Here is a 16,513-nt window from a genome sequence, read left to right as displayed (position 1 = left end):
CAGTCTGAGGTCCTGAGCGCTCTGGGGCATGTTTTCATCAAGGATCTCACTGCACATTGCTCCGTTCAACTTCCCTTGATCCTGACTCGTCTCCCAGTCCCTGCGGATAAAAGACAACCCCAAATCATGGGTGCTGCCACCACCATGCTTCACAGTAGGGATGGTGCCAGGTTTCCTCCAGACGTGACGCTTGGCATTCAGGCCAAAGATTTCAATCTTAGTTTAATCAGACCAGAAAATCTTGTTTCTCATGGTCTGAGAGTTTTTAGGTGCCTTTTGGAAAACTCCAAGCGGGCTGCCGTGTGCCTTTTATTGAGGAGTGGCTTCCTTCTGGCCACTCTACCATAATGGACTGTTTGGTGTAGTGCTGCAGAGACGCTTGTCCTTCTGGAAGGTTCTCCCATCTCCACAAAGAAACTCTTGAGCTATAGCAGAGTGACCATTGGGTTCTTGGTCACCTCCCTGACCATGGCCCTTCTCCTCCGATTGCTCAGTTTGGCCGTGAACTCAGCTCTAGGAAGAGTCTTGGGGATTCCATTCTTCTTCCATTTAAGATTGATGGAGGCCACTGTGTTCTTGGGGATCTTCAATGCTGCAGACATTTTTTACTACCCTTCCCCAGATCTGTGCCTCGACACAATCCTGTCTCGGCGCTCTACGGACAATTCCTTCAACCTCATGGCTTGGTTTTTGCTCTGACATGCACTGTCAACTGTGGGACCTTATATAGACAGGTGTGTGCCTTTTCAAATAATGTCCAATCAATTGAATTTACCACAGGTGGACTCCAATCAAGTTGTAGAAACATCTCAAGGATAATCAATGGAAACAGGATGCACCTGATCTCAATTTCGAGTGTCATAGCAAAGGGTCTGAATCCTTATGTAAATACGTTTTTATTAGATTTTTTAACATTTTTTGGTTTGTCAGTATGAGCTATTGTGTGTAGATTGGCGAGGGAAAAAAAACGTGTTTAATCAATTTTTTAATAACGCAGTAGCGTAACAAAATGTGGGAAAAAAATCAAGAGGTCTGAATACTTTCCGAAGGCACTGTAGATGGTCAGAAGGGGAAAGAAGGGGAAAAAAATAAGTGTGCACCTATTCAGACATCCTTCAGAGGCTAATGCACCTTAGATGCTAATATCCATTGGATCATCACATTATATACTTCTACCCAATAGTTTCATTTTTATTTAGAAGCAATTCTCTGATTTGCAAATGGTTAACATTCAGGCCAATTTGATAGTAGGAATATTACAGGCAGGTACAGCTGTTTACATCTGATTGTGAGTATTACAACAGTCAGTCCTATTGACACAGTACAGTACACAGCCTTGTCCAATAAGAGACGAGCATGAACCACCCAACCAATTAACAGTCACATTGCTTTTTAGAGTAGACCAATCAGCTTATATATACCATCCAGAAGAACCAATACATTCACATATTAAATTCCAACATGTTCATTGGACTATTGGCCCATGCATATACTGTATATTGTAAAAATATAGCATTTTGAATAAATACTAAACATAGCAAATGTCAGACAATACCAGATATATTTTTCACAATACTGTATCTTTAGGTATTTATACTTCTTGAACCAGTAGAGGTCAGTCTTCAGCTCCTAAGCCTGGTTTCTGATGAACAGGCGAGAAAGACAGCACCACTCCACCTTGTGAGTACAGTCCCTTTTTCTTTAGGATTGGGTTCTTAAAAGACCGGGTATGAAAAATCACATTGCGCCACACACCTCTTCATTTTCTGATAGGCAAGCTAGGATATTCTCATCATGCCATTACTTCACACCAGTGTCCTACACTAAGCCGTCGTTCAATACAGAGAAGAGGTGGGTGTGGAAGAGAGAGGCGCAATCAACCTAAAAAAACAACCGTTCCACTTTTCTAGCAGTGAAAGCAGCCTGTGTGTGTCCGTACGGGACAAGGGGTTGTAACATTACTGATTACTGACTGAAACGTTACAGAAAATGTTACAACCCCTATTACGTTATGGCCAGTGATGGATAATAGTCTACTGCAAGGCTTCCTGTGCTCGGTGGTGTGATGTTGTACCATAGTATGAATAACACTGTATCTGGAATGTAAAATTGCCTGACATCCTTTGTGCATTTTGTAGCAATTTGTGTGCATACATCATTTAATTTGTAGTCTAAAAGCAGGCAGACAGAGGAAGGGATGCATTACAGTGGAGTGAGCGAGAGAGTGTGTGTGCGTGAGGTGTGTGAGCGACTAAGAGAGAGATAGAGCGGGAAAGTAAATTGTTCAGTCGAGTATACAGTTGCTGCAACATACTGCAGTGTAGTAGCCTGTGTAGCTTCTGCGAGGGTTGTTATATTACTGCGTGCTGCATCCTACTGTACAACCTTCATTTTGGAAGACGTCTGAGTGAGTCAGTCGTCAGGCCGTACTGACGAAAACCAAGCTTGGGTATGTACAGCGTGTGTCAAACAGAGTAAAACAAATTCCATTGCAAAATAAATATACTGTATACTTATGAGTTAAATAAATGGCTCATGTCCAAATATAAAAGAATAGTGATGTCATTAATAAACACGTTTCCATCCAGTTTTCATGTGAGTAAAGTCAGACCTTATAAAAAAAAATCACAACAGCTGTGATGCAAACAGGACATATCGTAACAATTTTATAAATGGCAACAGAGAATTTGTTCGTTAGACATGTTGGGATATTTTTGTGTCGGTAAAATTTATTTTGCGTGAAATGCCGCTGGAAACACCTTTATGCGCAAATACTGATATAACTCGGGAAACCGTACAGTTTATTATGCTACATATTAAGTCAATTATGATGAACTTCACAGGGTGTTAAAAGTGCGCGCTGTGAACTTGATGTTCTGTTGAAAGTGCGCGCTGTGAACTTGATGTTCTGTTGAAAGTGCGCGCTGTGAACTTGATGTTCTGTTCGAATAAATATCGAGGGTCTTATTCTGGTGTCATGATGATCGATGCTTGACTGCCATTTGACAAATGCAAATATTCTTATCCATAATATTCTCACTGTGTAGATTAGCCTACCCGCAGTGTATCTGCGAGCTGTTGGCAAAACCATAGTAGGTATATTTGATATTTAACGGCAACAGTTTTTGTGTCAAAACTAGTGTAAAATGCGATGGAAACACATTGATTTAGGTCAATGAACGTTTGAACATCTTGAAGAACAATCTGGCTTTAATGGCCATGTGCTCTTATAATCTCCAACTGGCACAGCCAGAAGAAGACTGGCCAGCCTTCAGGGACTGGTACTCTATATTTTCTTCTAGGTTCCGGTCTTTCTAGGGAGTTTTTCCCTTATGCATCTGCATCGCTTCCTGTTTGGGGTTTTAGGCTGGGTTTCTGTATAACACTTTGTGACATCTGACGGAGAAAGGTATTTATAAATACATTTGATTGATTGCTTAATTGATTGATTGAACTTTTGGCTCCCAACTGGCGCAGCGGTCTAAGGCACTGCATCTCTGTGCAAGAGGAGTCACTACATTCCCTGGTTCGAATCCAGGCTGTATCACATCTGGTTGTGATTCGGTGGTGCACAATTGGCCCAGGTTTGGCTGGGGGTAGGCTGTCATTGTTAATAAGAATTTGTTCTTAACTGACTTGCCTAGTTAAATAAAGGTTAAACATATATTCTTTTGAAACACACAACAACAAAAAACGTTTGAATTTATGCGAAAAATAAAATGTTCAAACGTTTTAAAATGTTCCTGCAACAAGTCAGTTTGCTTGAAACACACCGCCGGAGGGAAAATGTGCATATTTTCATTATGCGGATTTTAAAATATTCACATGAAAATCTGTTGCCGATTGGATGGAAACTTAGATACAGGTATAAAAAGGAAAAACATAGTGTTAATAATAAAATGACCAATTGTTAAGGTAGATCATGTGTTTAAGATGATTTTGGCCTGAATAGCTTGTTTTATATTATAAAGCAGCAAACCATCATCCTTCTGTTGTCCTTCTGCCCTCTTCCTGGATCACCTGTCAATCACCACTGTCGCCACTGCTACTGGGTTTTTGAGCGTCACATTGGCTGGCTGCCAAACAGTTGACACATTATTCCCACTCCCTAAATGGGGCTCCGGTCCAATAGGCCTATCTGTGAGCTGAGCTCTGGTCCGTGGGGCTCCGGTCCAATAGGCCTATCTGTGAGCTGAGCTCTGGTCGGTGGGGAGATATAGGCAGTGGTGGTGAATACAGCCTTTGTCTGTCCTCCAGACAGTCTGGAAAAGAGTATGGTCCATGACAGTGGAGGCTGGTGGGAGGAGCTATAGGAGGACGGGCTCATTGTAATGGCTGCATTTGAATGAATGGAATGGAGTCAAACATGTGGTTTCCATATGATTGATCAGTTTGACACCGTTCCATTTATTCCACTCCAGCCATTACAATGAGCCCGTCCTCTTATACCTCCACCCACCAGCCTCCTCTGGTCCAGGGAAAGGGATTCGGGGTATAGTGGGTCCAGGGTGGGATTGGGTCCGGGGCTGGGGTAGGGTAGGGGTTAGAGAGGGGCTACTGGAGGGGGCTCAGAGGAGAGAGGCTGTGGTGGTGGTGATGATGGTGGCAGAGGTGGTGGTAGAGGGGTTGGAGGCCTGGGTGGTGGTGGAATCTGAGTGGCTCTTGAGTAGTTCAACTATCTCAGCGTGGGAGGACGCTACCGCCACCGACAGAGCCCTCTGACCATCCTAGAGAGAGCGAGAGAGAGAGAGAGAGGCAACGGCGGAGAGAGAGAGAGAGAGAATGTTGATTCACTTTTAGAGAAAACAAAAACAGTGTGGGTCAATCATGTTTGAACAGTGAACACTGTCCTCTCCACTAGCCAGAGAATGTGTGCTTTTGACCCCTCCCTCGCTCCCTCCCCTTCCCACAGTAGGACCAACAGGAGAAACAGGAGACCTGGGTAATGAGCGTACAGGCAAAACCTACACCCCAAAAAAAGGTTATCGTCACAATGGGCCAGTGGTGCAATGGATAATGCGTCGGAATCGTAAGATTCTCAGTTCGATTCCTGGCTGGCTTGTGGGAAGAGAGTGAGAGCAAGATAATACCATGTCAGGACCATTGGAAAGGAAGAGATAGAGAGAGTGATAATTGCAGCCTGTCTGCCACAGCACCACACCCACACAGCAATGTCTGAGGTTCCAGGGTCTACTTTGCCCTGGAGGCCTCGCACAAGGTCTGATTCCAGCCATAGCCGCCACGCAATTCGCATACAGACACCTCTACACATCCTGTACAGTGTAATACCTTCTAGGAGGGATTAGTGTGTCAAACCCAGAGAGACATCACTACAAACCAGTCATTAACCTAGAAGCTGGATGCCCATGCTGCTATCACTCGGTGGAGGTAAAATAGGATAGTGTGTTTCTGGTCAATTCCCCGCAGCTCAAAGGTTAGGGGATTTGACATCCTCTGCGGGTCTCTGTACTCGTTCAATTAAATGAACATGATGCACTTCACAGTTTTAGCCATGTGGTGGCACTGTTGTGTTGTTTTGAAATATTGGGAAGTCCAAAAGTAACTGTACTCTATGTATCACAGGGGGCTGCTGAGGGGAGAACAGCTCATAATACGGAACAGAAGCAAATGGAAACCACGTGTTTGATATATTCAATTCCATTGAATCTGCTCCAGACATTACCATGAGTCAATTCTCCCCAATTAAGGTGCCACCAATCTCCTGTGGTATGTATGTGTTCATGTTTGTGTGTATGCCCTGATGTGTGTATGTGTACAGCATGTGTGTGCGTGCGTTCCTACCTTGTCTGTGAGGCTGGTGTCACAGTGGCCAGACTCCAGTAGCACCCGAGCGATCTCGGTGTGACCGTGCTCACACGCGCACATGAGTGCGGTCGAACCGTCTTTGTCCTGAATGTTGAGGTCAGCTTGGCAGCTCAGCAGCAACCGCACCATGGCTGTACGACCATGGCTGACCGATAGCATCAGAGCCGTCTGCCCTGCCTTAGAGACCAGGAGAGAGAGAAGTAAGAGAAAAGAAAAGAGCACAGGAAGGAAACGATACAGTATATGTTTGTGGTAGGAAGAATGAGTGTGAGGAAGAGAGTCCAGTACACTGGTCCTGAGTGACTGGGTGAGTAGGTTTGTATTGAGTATAGGTATTTTTTGTTAAATATATAAACTTTTTTGGGGCACACAAGAAAATACAAAACAAAATGATGAAGGTTTAAAAGGTGAACAACTAACTTGTGCAGGAGAGGTAAAAATAAAAGGACTTGTAGGTGCAGGTGTTTCATTGTCTATAGAATGGCTTGTACAGGAGATAGCTGAGTGAATATACAGTCTGTGACTGCCTGAGTGCAGGTGAGTGTGACTATACAGTGGCTCAGTGTTAATGTGTGTCTGTGAGTGTACAATATGTTTTGTGTACCTGGCTAGCGCGGGCATTGACATCTCCCTGTCTCAGTAGCTGCAGAGCCACCTCCATGTCCTCTGATCCATCAGCAGCTGTTAGGGAGGCCAGCATCACGGCTGTGTAGCCCGCCTTGTTCAGGATGTCCACCTCACACAGACCTAACACACACACACACACACACACACACACACACACACACACACACACACACACACACACATACAGTACACAAAACCAAAAGCATGCGTACATGAACACACACACAGACATACAGTACGTACGCGTGCTCAGGCGTGCCACGGGCACATACAAACTCACACACAGGCCATTTCAAGTCAATAGCTAAGGGCTCGATGAGGGAAAAGGGGGTATGGAGGGGGGAAAAAAGGTGCACTAGAGAGACTGAGAAGGGGTGAGAGAGAATTGAATTGATAGATGAGAGTGAGGGTGTTGGAGAGAGGTGTATGATTGTCCCGTACCGGTGTCCAGCAGCAGTTTGACCACAGGGAAATTGGAGTGGGACACGCTGTAGTGGAGCGCTGTGTTGCCGTTGCCGTCGGCCAGGTTCACGATGTAACGCAGGAGGGTCGGCGTGGCGATGCCCACCTCTCTCAGGTAGAGGGTGACAGTGTCAGCCAGAGAGTCCTTCTGACTGGACACACGGAACCACTCCTGGTATAACACCATCAGGACATGTCTCTGACAGAGGGAGAGAACACACACACACTATGACACACACACTCTCCTGGTACAACACCATCAGGACATGTCTCTGACAGAGGGAGAGAACATACACACACACACACACACACAGTGTTGTACTGGGATGTGAACATGAAGCTAGGGTTAGGGTTGTGGTTGAGGCTAGGGTTAGGGTTGTACTGGGATGTGGACATGAAGCTAGGGTTAGGGTTATGTGTGGGTTTAGGGTTTAGCCGAGGTGTGGAATTCAAGGTAGGGTTAGGGTTCACGTTTGATAGCACTTGTACTTGTACCCAGTTTTTATTGAAAGCGGTACAAAAATTAGGTACATAGTCGGGCTGTGATTAAAATCACATGGTGTTTATGGATCGCATACAGTAACCAGTCAAAAGTTTGGACACCTACTCATTCAAGGGTTTTTCTTTATTTTGACTATTTTCTACATTGTGGAATAATAATAAGACATCAAAACTGTGAAATAACACATATGGAATCATGTAGTAACCCAAAAGTGTTAAACAAATCAATATATATTTCAGATTCTTCAAAGTAGCCACTCCTAGCCTTGATGACAGCTTTGCACACTCTTGGCGTTCTCTCAACCAGCTTCATGAGGAATGCTTTTCCAACAGTCTTGCAGGAGTTCCCACATATGTATGCTGAGCACTTGTTGGCTGCTTTTCGTTCACTCTGCGGTCCAGCTCATCCCAAACCATCTCAATTGGGTTGAGGTCGGGTGATTGTGGAGGCCAGGTCATCTGATGCAACACTCCATCACTCTCCTTCTTGGTTAAATAGCCCTTACACAGCCTGGAGGTGTGTTTTGGGTCATTGTCCTGTTGAAAAACAAATGATAGTCCCACAAGGCGCAATCCAGATGAGATGGCGTATCGCTGCAGAATGCTGTGGTAGCTATTCTGGTTAAGTGTGCCTTGAATTCTAATTAAATCACTGACAGTATCACCAGCAAAGCACCCCCACACCATAACACCTCCTCCATGCTTCACGGTGGGAACCACACATGCAGAGATCATCCGTTCACCTACTCTGCATCTCACAAAGACACTGTGGTTGGAATCAAAATTTTCAAATTTGGACTCACCAAAGGACAGATTTCCACCGGTCTAATGTCCATTGCTCCTGTTTCTTGGCCCAAGCAAGTCTCTTCTTATTATTGGTGTCCTTTAATAGTGGTTTCTTTGCAGCAATTTGACCATGAAGGCCTGATTCACACAGTCTCCTCTAAACAGTTGATGTTGAGATGTGTCTGTTACTTGAACTCTGTGAAGCATTTATTTGGGCTGCAATCTGAGGTGCAGTTAACTCTAATGAACTTATCCTCTGCAGCAGAGGTAACTCTGGGTCTTCCTTTCCTGTGGCGGTCCTCATGAGAGCCAGTTTCAATTATAGCGCTTGATGGTTTATGTGACTGCACTTGAAGAAACCTTCAAAGTTGTTGAAATGTTCCTTCTTGACTGACCTTCATGTCTTAAAGTAATGGTGGACTGTTGTTTCTCTTTGCTTATTTAAGCTTTTCTTGCCATAATATGGACTTGGTCTTTTACCAAATAGGGCCATCTTCTGTCTACCAATCCTACCTTGTCACAACACAACTGATTGGTTAAGAAAGAAAGAAATCCCACAAATTACTTTCAACAAGGCACACCTGTTTGTTGAAATGTGTTTCAGGTGACTACCTCATGAAGCTGGTTGAGAGAATGCCAAGGGTGAGTGTGTAAAGTTGTCATCAAGGCAATGGGTGGCTACTTTGAAGAATCTCAAATATAAAATATATTTTGATTTGTTAAATTTGTTTAACATTTTTGTTGGCTACTACATGATTCCATATGTGTTACTTCATAGTTTTGATGTAGTAAAAATAGTAAAATAGTACAAATAAAGATACTCCCTTGAATGAGTAGGTGTGTCCAAACTTTTGACTGGCACTGTATGTGAAGAGGGTGTCGGCCTTAACCACGATTAACCTCAGGCACAACAGTGTGAAGGGAACCGTTCTTACCATTTCTTTATCGGGGGCCACCACCTCTGCCATACGACCCTCAATGTAGTCACACGCTTCCATGAAGCCCTTATCGATCGTCTCCCTGTGTGAACATGGCAGAACTTTAAGTTATCTTTCATAGCAATTCATATTGACAGACAGACATATGTGGTGGTGAAATGGTCTGGATTAGATTAGAATGAACCGGAGTAGGGAAATCGAGTCCCTCAAAACATGCCAGGCCTAATCATACAAAAAAAGCAGATACATAAAGCAAAAAGCAGATACATAAATCCAACGGTAGCATAATGTAAAGCACATTACCTTATGAAACATGATCGCTTACATCGCTTGGACACTACGTTTACCGAGACTATAAATAAAGATAAAGATACACTTGTGTGACAATGACTCATCGAAAGCAATACACGCGCAACTGCACTTTTCTCTTCACTGTGGCACTTTATTCACTGTGGTAATATATAATCATGGCATGTCTGTTTTCTCATCACGCTGCTGCAGGTAATGATGTCAACGACAACGTAGAGCCCACATGATGTCACGCCTGCTCCTTCCTGACTAACACAGACAGAACAATAGCGCAACCCCTGAGGGCTTTTCTGAGACAGAGCCCAAAGGTCAACATATGCAACACATCCTCCATGGAACTGAATCACACTTGAGTGTGTGTGTGTTTTGTGTGTATTTGTGTGTGTGCATACATGTGTGTATATGTCTGGTATGTCAGCAGCGGAAGGGGCCGGGCCCCATCAGTGGGGTGGACGGCTGATATATTAAAGCCTGACTCAGCACCTGTCTCATTGTGGCCTAATTGGGCCCTGCAGGCTCTATACTGTAGGTTCCAGGCTTTACTCAGCTGGGCCTCACCTGAAGAAAGCCCTGGATCAAGGTTGTCCCTAATTAATGTAAGAGGTGTGCTGTGCCATCTTGTGGACTGGTTGCAGCACTATGTAAAAAAAAAAAGATGGCAGGAAATGGCAGTTGCAGGTGTTAAAAAATGTAAATATCTGGTATTACCACTCTCTGGCCTTTCCTTGGAAATCTGTCAATTTGTTGATTGAAAAGTTATTGTAAATATTGTAGGCAATTTCTACGTTTTTTTGCTCCCTTATAATTATCCGTGTTTTCATTTTTTATCTGTTTTTGTGAGAGATGCGCCCACTTTCTTTTGTTTCCCAGCGCATCAATTGAAGGGTGTTGCTCTACTCTGTTGCGGCAAAACCGCGTGCGGTTCTCATTTCAGAAGTCATCCTCTGGATGATATTTAATGAAACGATGTGGGTAAAGAACCTTGGTCAACAACTGCCTGGTGGCTGGCCCACTGTGGGAGTCAAACAACACATGTTCTGGTCACCAACGTCTCTATCTCACTACTTAAATAATCATATATTTTTTGATAATCCATTTCCCCGCACATCCACACTCTCCTTCTATCTCCCTACACACCCTGATGCTGCAGCTGGCTGCTCCTCCAGGAGTGCCTGGCTGTTCTCTGGGTCCTGAGAGTCTTCATGGCCCTCTGTCTCCCCAGCCTGGGCCCCTGCTCCCTGGGCCTCGTCCTCTGTAGCTGTGGCCTCACCCTGGCCCTGAGCTGCTCCAGCTCCCTCCTCCTTCTCCCGCTCCTCCTCAGGCTCAGAGCTGTCCACCTCCTCCTCCTCTACCTCCCCCTTCTCCTCCTCACTGGATTCCTCCTCACTTGAGGTAGTCTCATACCTGGACATTAACAACAGCACAAACAGCATCAGTGAGAGTACAGATGTTGGAAGAGCATTGAAATGATAAAATAAGTCCATTCAACCCCATGTGGGCTGGCCATTGGCCTAACATAACATTTTTGTGTAACATCTTGGAATCACTAACATCTGTGAACAGTGAGAGCATGGCTTGGTCAGGTGTAGATGGTTCATGGAAAGGCGCATATTTAGATGGTAGTTCATGAAAAGGTATGTGTGTTTGTAAGTTTTTGTCACTGTCAAGGAACTTCTATAGGGCCCTTGATCAGAAAGACTAAGGTCAGATAGGCTAAGGTCTGGCATAGAATAGTGTTCCTTCATGGATGTTTGTGGACCTTTTGTTCAGGGGCCACAGAATTCCAGAAGGAGAAGGGCAAATAGAGGCAGTGTAAGGAGAGGTCATGGGATCAGGGTCTGAAGGAGGGAGGTCTGTGCTATGTTCTCATGGCAATGTGTGTGTGTGTGTGTGGGTGTTCTTAAAGTTGGGTTGTGATGAGGGACAAGGAGGGTATGGATGGAGAAAACATCTGAACAGAGGTATACAGCATGCACTTCCTGGTATGGGTCAAAGGTTAGGGGCAACCATAACCAGGCTATTACATTTTTTATATGACACAGTGAACCCTTTAAAAAATGTGAGAATTTTCCATTCACAGAACAGCTAATGAGCAATAATATACAGTTGAAGTGAGAAGTTTACATACATTTAGGTTGGACAAATTAATACTTGTTTTTCAACAACTCCACAAATTTCTTATTAACAAACTATAGTTTTGGCAAGTCGGTTAGGACATCTACTTTGTGCATGAAACAAGTAATTTTTCCAACAATTGCTTACAGACAGATTATTTCACTTATAATTCATTGTATCACAATTCCAGTGGGTCAGAAGTCTACATACACTAAGTTTACTGTGCCCACACATTTTCTATAGGATTGAGGTCAGAGCTTTGTGATGGCCACTCCAATAACTTGACTTTGCTGTCCTTAAGCCATTTTGCCACAACTTTGGAAATATGTTTGGAGTCATTGTCCATTTGGAAGACCCATTTGTGACCAAGCTTTAACTTCCTGACTGATGTCTTGAGATGTTGTTTCAATATTTCCACATAATTTTCCTCCCTCATGATGCCATCTATTTTGTAAAGTGCACCAGTCCCTCCTGCAGCAAAGCACCCCCACAACATGATGCTGCCACCCCCGTGCTTCACCCCGTGCTCCACCTTTTTCCTCCAAACATAACGATGGTCATTACGGCCAAACAGTTCTAGTTTTGTTTCATCAGACCAGAGGACTCCAAAAAGTACGATCTTTGTCCCCATCTGCAGCAAACCGTAGTCTGGCTTTTTTATGGCAGTTTTGGAGCAGTGGCTTCTTCCTTGCTGAGTGGCCTTTCAGGTTGTGTCGATATAGGACTTGTTTTACTGTGGAAATAGATACTTTTGTACCTGTTTCCTCCAGCATCTTCACAGGGTCCTTTGCTGTGGTTCTGGGTTTGATTTGCACTTTTCGCACCAAAGTACTTTCATCTCTAGGAGACAGATTGCGTCTCCTTCCTGAGCGGTATGACGGCTGCGTGGTCCCATGGTGTGTATACTTGCGTACCATTGTTTGTACAGATGCGCGTGGTACCTTCAGGTGTTTGGAAATTGCTCCCAATGATGAACCAGACTTGTGGAGGTCTACATTTTTTTCTGAGGTCTTGGCTGATTTATTTTGATTTTCCCCTGATGTCAAGCAAAGAGGCACTGAGTTTTAAGGTAGGCCTTGAAATACATCCACAGGTACACCTCAAATTCACTCAAATGATGTCAATTAGCCTATCAGAAGCTTCTAAAGACATGACATCCTTCTCTGGAATTTTCCAAGCTGTTTAAAAGCACTGTCTACCTAGTGTATGTAAGCTTCTGACCCACTGGAATTGTGATACAGTGAATTATAAGTGAAATAATCTGTCTGTAAACAATTGTTGCGAAAATTACTTGTGTCATGCACAAAGTAGATGTCCTAACTGACTTGCCAAAACTATAGTTTGTTAACAAAAAATTTGTGGAATGGTTAAAAAACAAGTTTTAATGACTCCAACCTAAGTGTATGTAAACTTCCAACTTCAACTGTATTTATAAAAAATATAAATGGGGGATTGGAAATCATGCACACAATTACATTGATAGAATCCACAAACTATTTGCAATATTAAAGATGTTCCACCCCCTAAATTTAAAAAAAATAAATAAAAAAAACATCTCCAGAAATGTTAATTTTGATCAGCTTACACAATTATTATAGTTTGTTGCATCATGATACGAGTCTCACCTTTGAGCTGTTATCTGAATGAACCTCATCAGGTAAGAAATCAAAGAATCAGTACATCAGTAGATCCATTCTGATTGTGTTGTCTGTTATAGTTTTGATGAGAGGGGCGGACTGCTGTCTGGTGTCACGCCCAGCAATGTGTTATGGCCAGGCTATAGTAATTATGTGTGTGCTGGTGGGAGGGCCAGTCAGCAGGTAGTGTATTTGTAGCACATGTGAATGTGTGAAACTTACTCCTCAGCCTGAAGTGTCCCCATTTGTGCCAGCAAATAGCTAGCTTTTTGCGTGGCAGTGACTGGTAAGAAGCTTCAGGAGGATGGTCACATGTGCTAGCAAGGCAGAGGTCCTGGGTTTGAGCCTTGGTGTGAGCTGAATCAGGAGGAAGCAGTACTGGCTAAGTCCTTTACTTATACTAACTATAGCACTAATGTTAAGTTGTTTACTTATACTAACTATAGCACTAATGTTAAGTCCTTTACTTATACTAACTATAGCACTAATGCTAAGTCCTTTACTTATACTAACTATAGCAATAATGCTAAGTCCTTTACTTATACTAACTATAGCACTAACGCTAGGCCAGCCTGTTCTAATCACACAGACAGGAGAGAGGCCTTTGACAATCAGAACACAGCTGAGTCAGAGAGCATCACACACATACACACAAGCATGCACACACACCCACACAGTGTCAGAGTGAGGGCAATGTGTCTATGGGACAGACAGGATGAAAGATGGAGCAGATAGACAAACAGAGAAAGAGTGAGCAGAAGGCCAGAACACCACAGGCTGTGTGAGGAGTGTGAAGAAATACAGATGCCATATCTTAATTTGATCATTCCATTGCAGGAATTTTCCTGCACATTTCAGTCTTGATTTGCCCTAATGAAAATTAAGATTAAGATTCAAATAACTTTATTGGTCAATTGCACACAAGGTCTAACCGAAATATTACTTCCGCTTTTAACCCACCCCTCTGAAAGACACACACATATAGACATACAGTTTATTTGGATGGGCTGTCACAATGGGCGCCCGGGGAGCTGTTGTTGTGGGGGGTTAAAAGGGAAAGGGGGATACTTAGTCAGTTGTCCGACTGAATGTAACTGAAATGTGTCTTCCGCATTTAACCCAACCCCTCTGAATCAGTTAAGTGCCTTGCTCATGGTTTCTGGCTCGCCTCTCTAACTGCAAGGCTACCTTACAGAAAATGTCCATTAAAACAACATAACAATACATTTCCCTGCTGTGTGAAACTGGCTAAAATTAAGATATGGCATCTGTAGTGTTCTACAATGGGCTGGTCAAAACAAGCCTTGTGATTGATTACCTGTGCCTATGTTTGTCCTGTACAACCGTGGTCCTTCCGCGGGTGCTGAAATTCATACTTTTAATGCAAACTTGTAACAAATACAACCAACTTTTTTCAGATTTGTGTGGCTCAATTCTGCGTGAATGCACGTGTGCCAACTGAATCATAGTTTACATGCAAATTAGAAAAAAGTGGTTGTATTCAATAAAAGTTTGAATTAAAAGTCTGAATTTCAGCACCCCGTGGAAGGTCCACGGTTGTACAGGACAAACATAGGTACAGGTAAGCATTTTCAGAATTGATTAGTATTGATTTAAGGTGACTCAATGTTGTTGCTAGAAAATCATGTGGCCATTTATCAAAACTCAAAACTCTGCCTCGATATAAGAGAATGGAGTTGACCGTTTCTCAGCTAGGAGTTCCCTTCCCTCAGAACAGCTTCAATTTGTCAGGGCATGGACTCTACAAGGGGTTCCAAAAGCGTTCCAAAAGGATGCTGGCCCATGTTGACTCCAATGCTTCCTACAGTTGTGTCAAGTTGGCTGGATGTCCTTTGGGTGGTGGACCATTCTTGATACACACGGGAAACTGTTGAACATGAAAAACCAAGCAGAGTTATAGTTCTTGTCACAAACCGGTGTGCCTGGCACCTACTACCATACCTCGTTCAAAGTCACTTAAATATTTTGTCTTGTCCATTCACCCTTTGAAACGTACACATACACAATCCATGTCTTAATTGTCTCAAGGCTTAAAAATCCTTCTTTAACCTGTCTCCTCCCCTTCATCTACACTGATTGCAATGGATTTACAAGTGTGGGATGATAGCTTTCACCTGGATTCACCTGGTCAGTCTATGTCATGGAAAGAGAAGATGTTCTTCATGTATACTCAGTGTATATTAGCAAGCTCCTGCAAGACACTCCAGCCTTCTACCTGCATCTCAAGCGGGTGGTCTCTGTAGTGTGTGGTACAGTCGGGAGCCAGTCAGAGTTAACACTGCGGAGTTCCATGCTGCGCCAACTGTGCAAGGTTTGTTGTGGAAATAAATAGTCTACATATTTTGATATTAGAGCTAATGGACCCCTTCCCAGGACAGCAGGAAAAGATGGAACAACATCCTGACAAGGTCCGACTTCAAGAACCACCCGCCAGTTCCGGCTAAACGGCTGACTAGGCCCCATTAGATGCATACTTCAAAGGCTGCACAATGAATGGCAAAGTGCACATTAATGTTTACAACCAATAGTGGATGATGGAAATAAATACATCGTGTCAGTTTTATGATTACAATAATTCCCTTTTCTGTAAAATGGTCCGGCAGTAGGCTACAAGTGTTGGTATTTCTGCTTGATGAGAGTGATTATTGATGCGCTAAATTCAGCACGGCGGACAGCGCCATCACTGTCAGCAGCACTAGCAGTGCCTGCCCATAGCAATGATGCAAATTGAATGAACGACCAGTAGGTTTGAATGATAACGACGCCAATCGACCAGCTGGCTTGGCCTGCAACCATAGATTTGTGTCGAAACTATATTTTTGTGGAGGGATGAAATAGTAGCCTATGAATACATTTATCAAACTAGCGTTATTTATTTAATTAGTAAATAAATTGTACACTCAGGGTTGTGCTCAGCTCCGCCTCGTACTTACAACCGCAACACAGCCATGCTAAAAAAGTCATTAAGCACGCCCTCTTGTGTACAATTGCTTTAGTCAACGTAAATACTATAGAACCATATAGTATTGTATGCCGAATTCATTATGCTATACGTACTATAGCATAAATAACATATGCTAAACATAGTTCTGTAATGCATAATGTATACAGTATAATAAAAAAAATGCAACTAACAGTACATGTATATAGGCTACACCTACATACAGCACTGTACGAGCTTTACCCTCCGTTGACTCCCACAAACTTTAGGTTCTTCTTGGCTCCTCCTCTGTTCCCCTGTTTGTCAGCAGCATCGTTCTTCTTCATGATGGATTTCAGACCTAGAGAACG

The 16,513-nt window shown here is 43.4% G+C and overlaps 1 protein-coding gene across 2 annotated transcripts in view; it reads right to left on the bottom strand.

Moving 5' to 3' along the window:
* Positions 1 to 3,834: 3,834 nt before the first annotated feature.
* LOC139406808 (KN motif and ankyrin repeat domain-containing protein 4-like) overlaps positions 3,835 to 16,513 on the bottom strand; it is an 89,909-nt gene continuing 77,230 nt past the window's right edge. For both annotated transcript variants that reach the window (XM_071149858.1, XM_071149859.1), the window contains exons 4-10: positions 16,407 to 16,503; positions 10,587 to 10,853; positions 9,138 to 9,222; positions 6,895 to 7,114; positions 6,431 to 6,573; positions 5,803 to 6,003; positions 3,835 to 4,727 (exon numbers count right to left, since the gene is read on the bottom strand). In XM_071149858.1, coding sequence (XP_071005959.1) covers positions 4,569 to 4,727; positions 5,803 to 6,003; positions 6,431 to 6,573; positions 6,895 to 7,114; positions 9,138 to 9,222; positions 10,587 to 10,853; positions 16,407 to 16,503 — 1,172 coding nt within the window. In that variant the 3' untranslated portion in view covers positions 3,835 to 4,568. The remainder of the gene's footprint in view (positions 4,728 to 5,802; positions 6,004 to 6,430; positions 6,574 to 6,894; positions 7,115 to 9,137; positions 9,223 to 10,586; positions 10,854 to 16,406; positions 16,504 to 16,513) is intronic.

Source organism: Oncorhynchus clarkii, chromosome 4, assembly GCF_045791955.1.
Source record: "Oncorhynchus clarkii lewisi isolate Uvic-CL-2024 chromosome 4, UVic_Ocla_1.0, whole genome shotgun sequence".
In the NCBI taxonomy this organism is placed as follows: domain Eukaryota; kingdom Metazoa; phylum Chordata; class Actinopteri; order Salmoniformes; family Salmonidae; genus Oncorhynchus; species Oncorhynchus clarkii.
The sequence above is the reverse complement of the archived record's forward strand: the minus strand, read 5'-3'. Positions and strand labels throughout refer to the sequence as shown.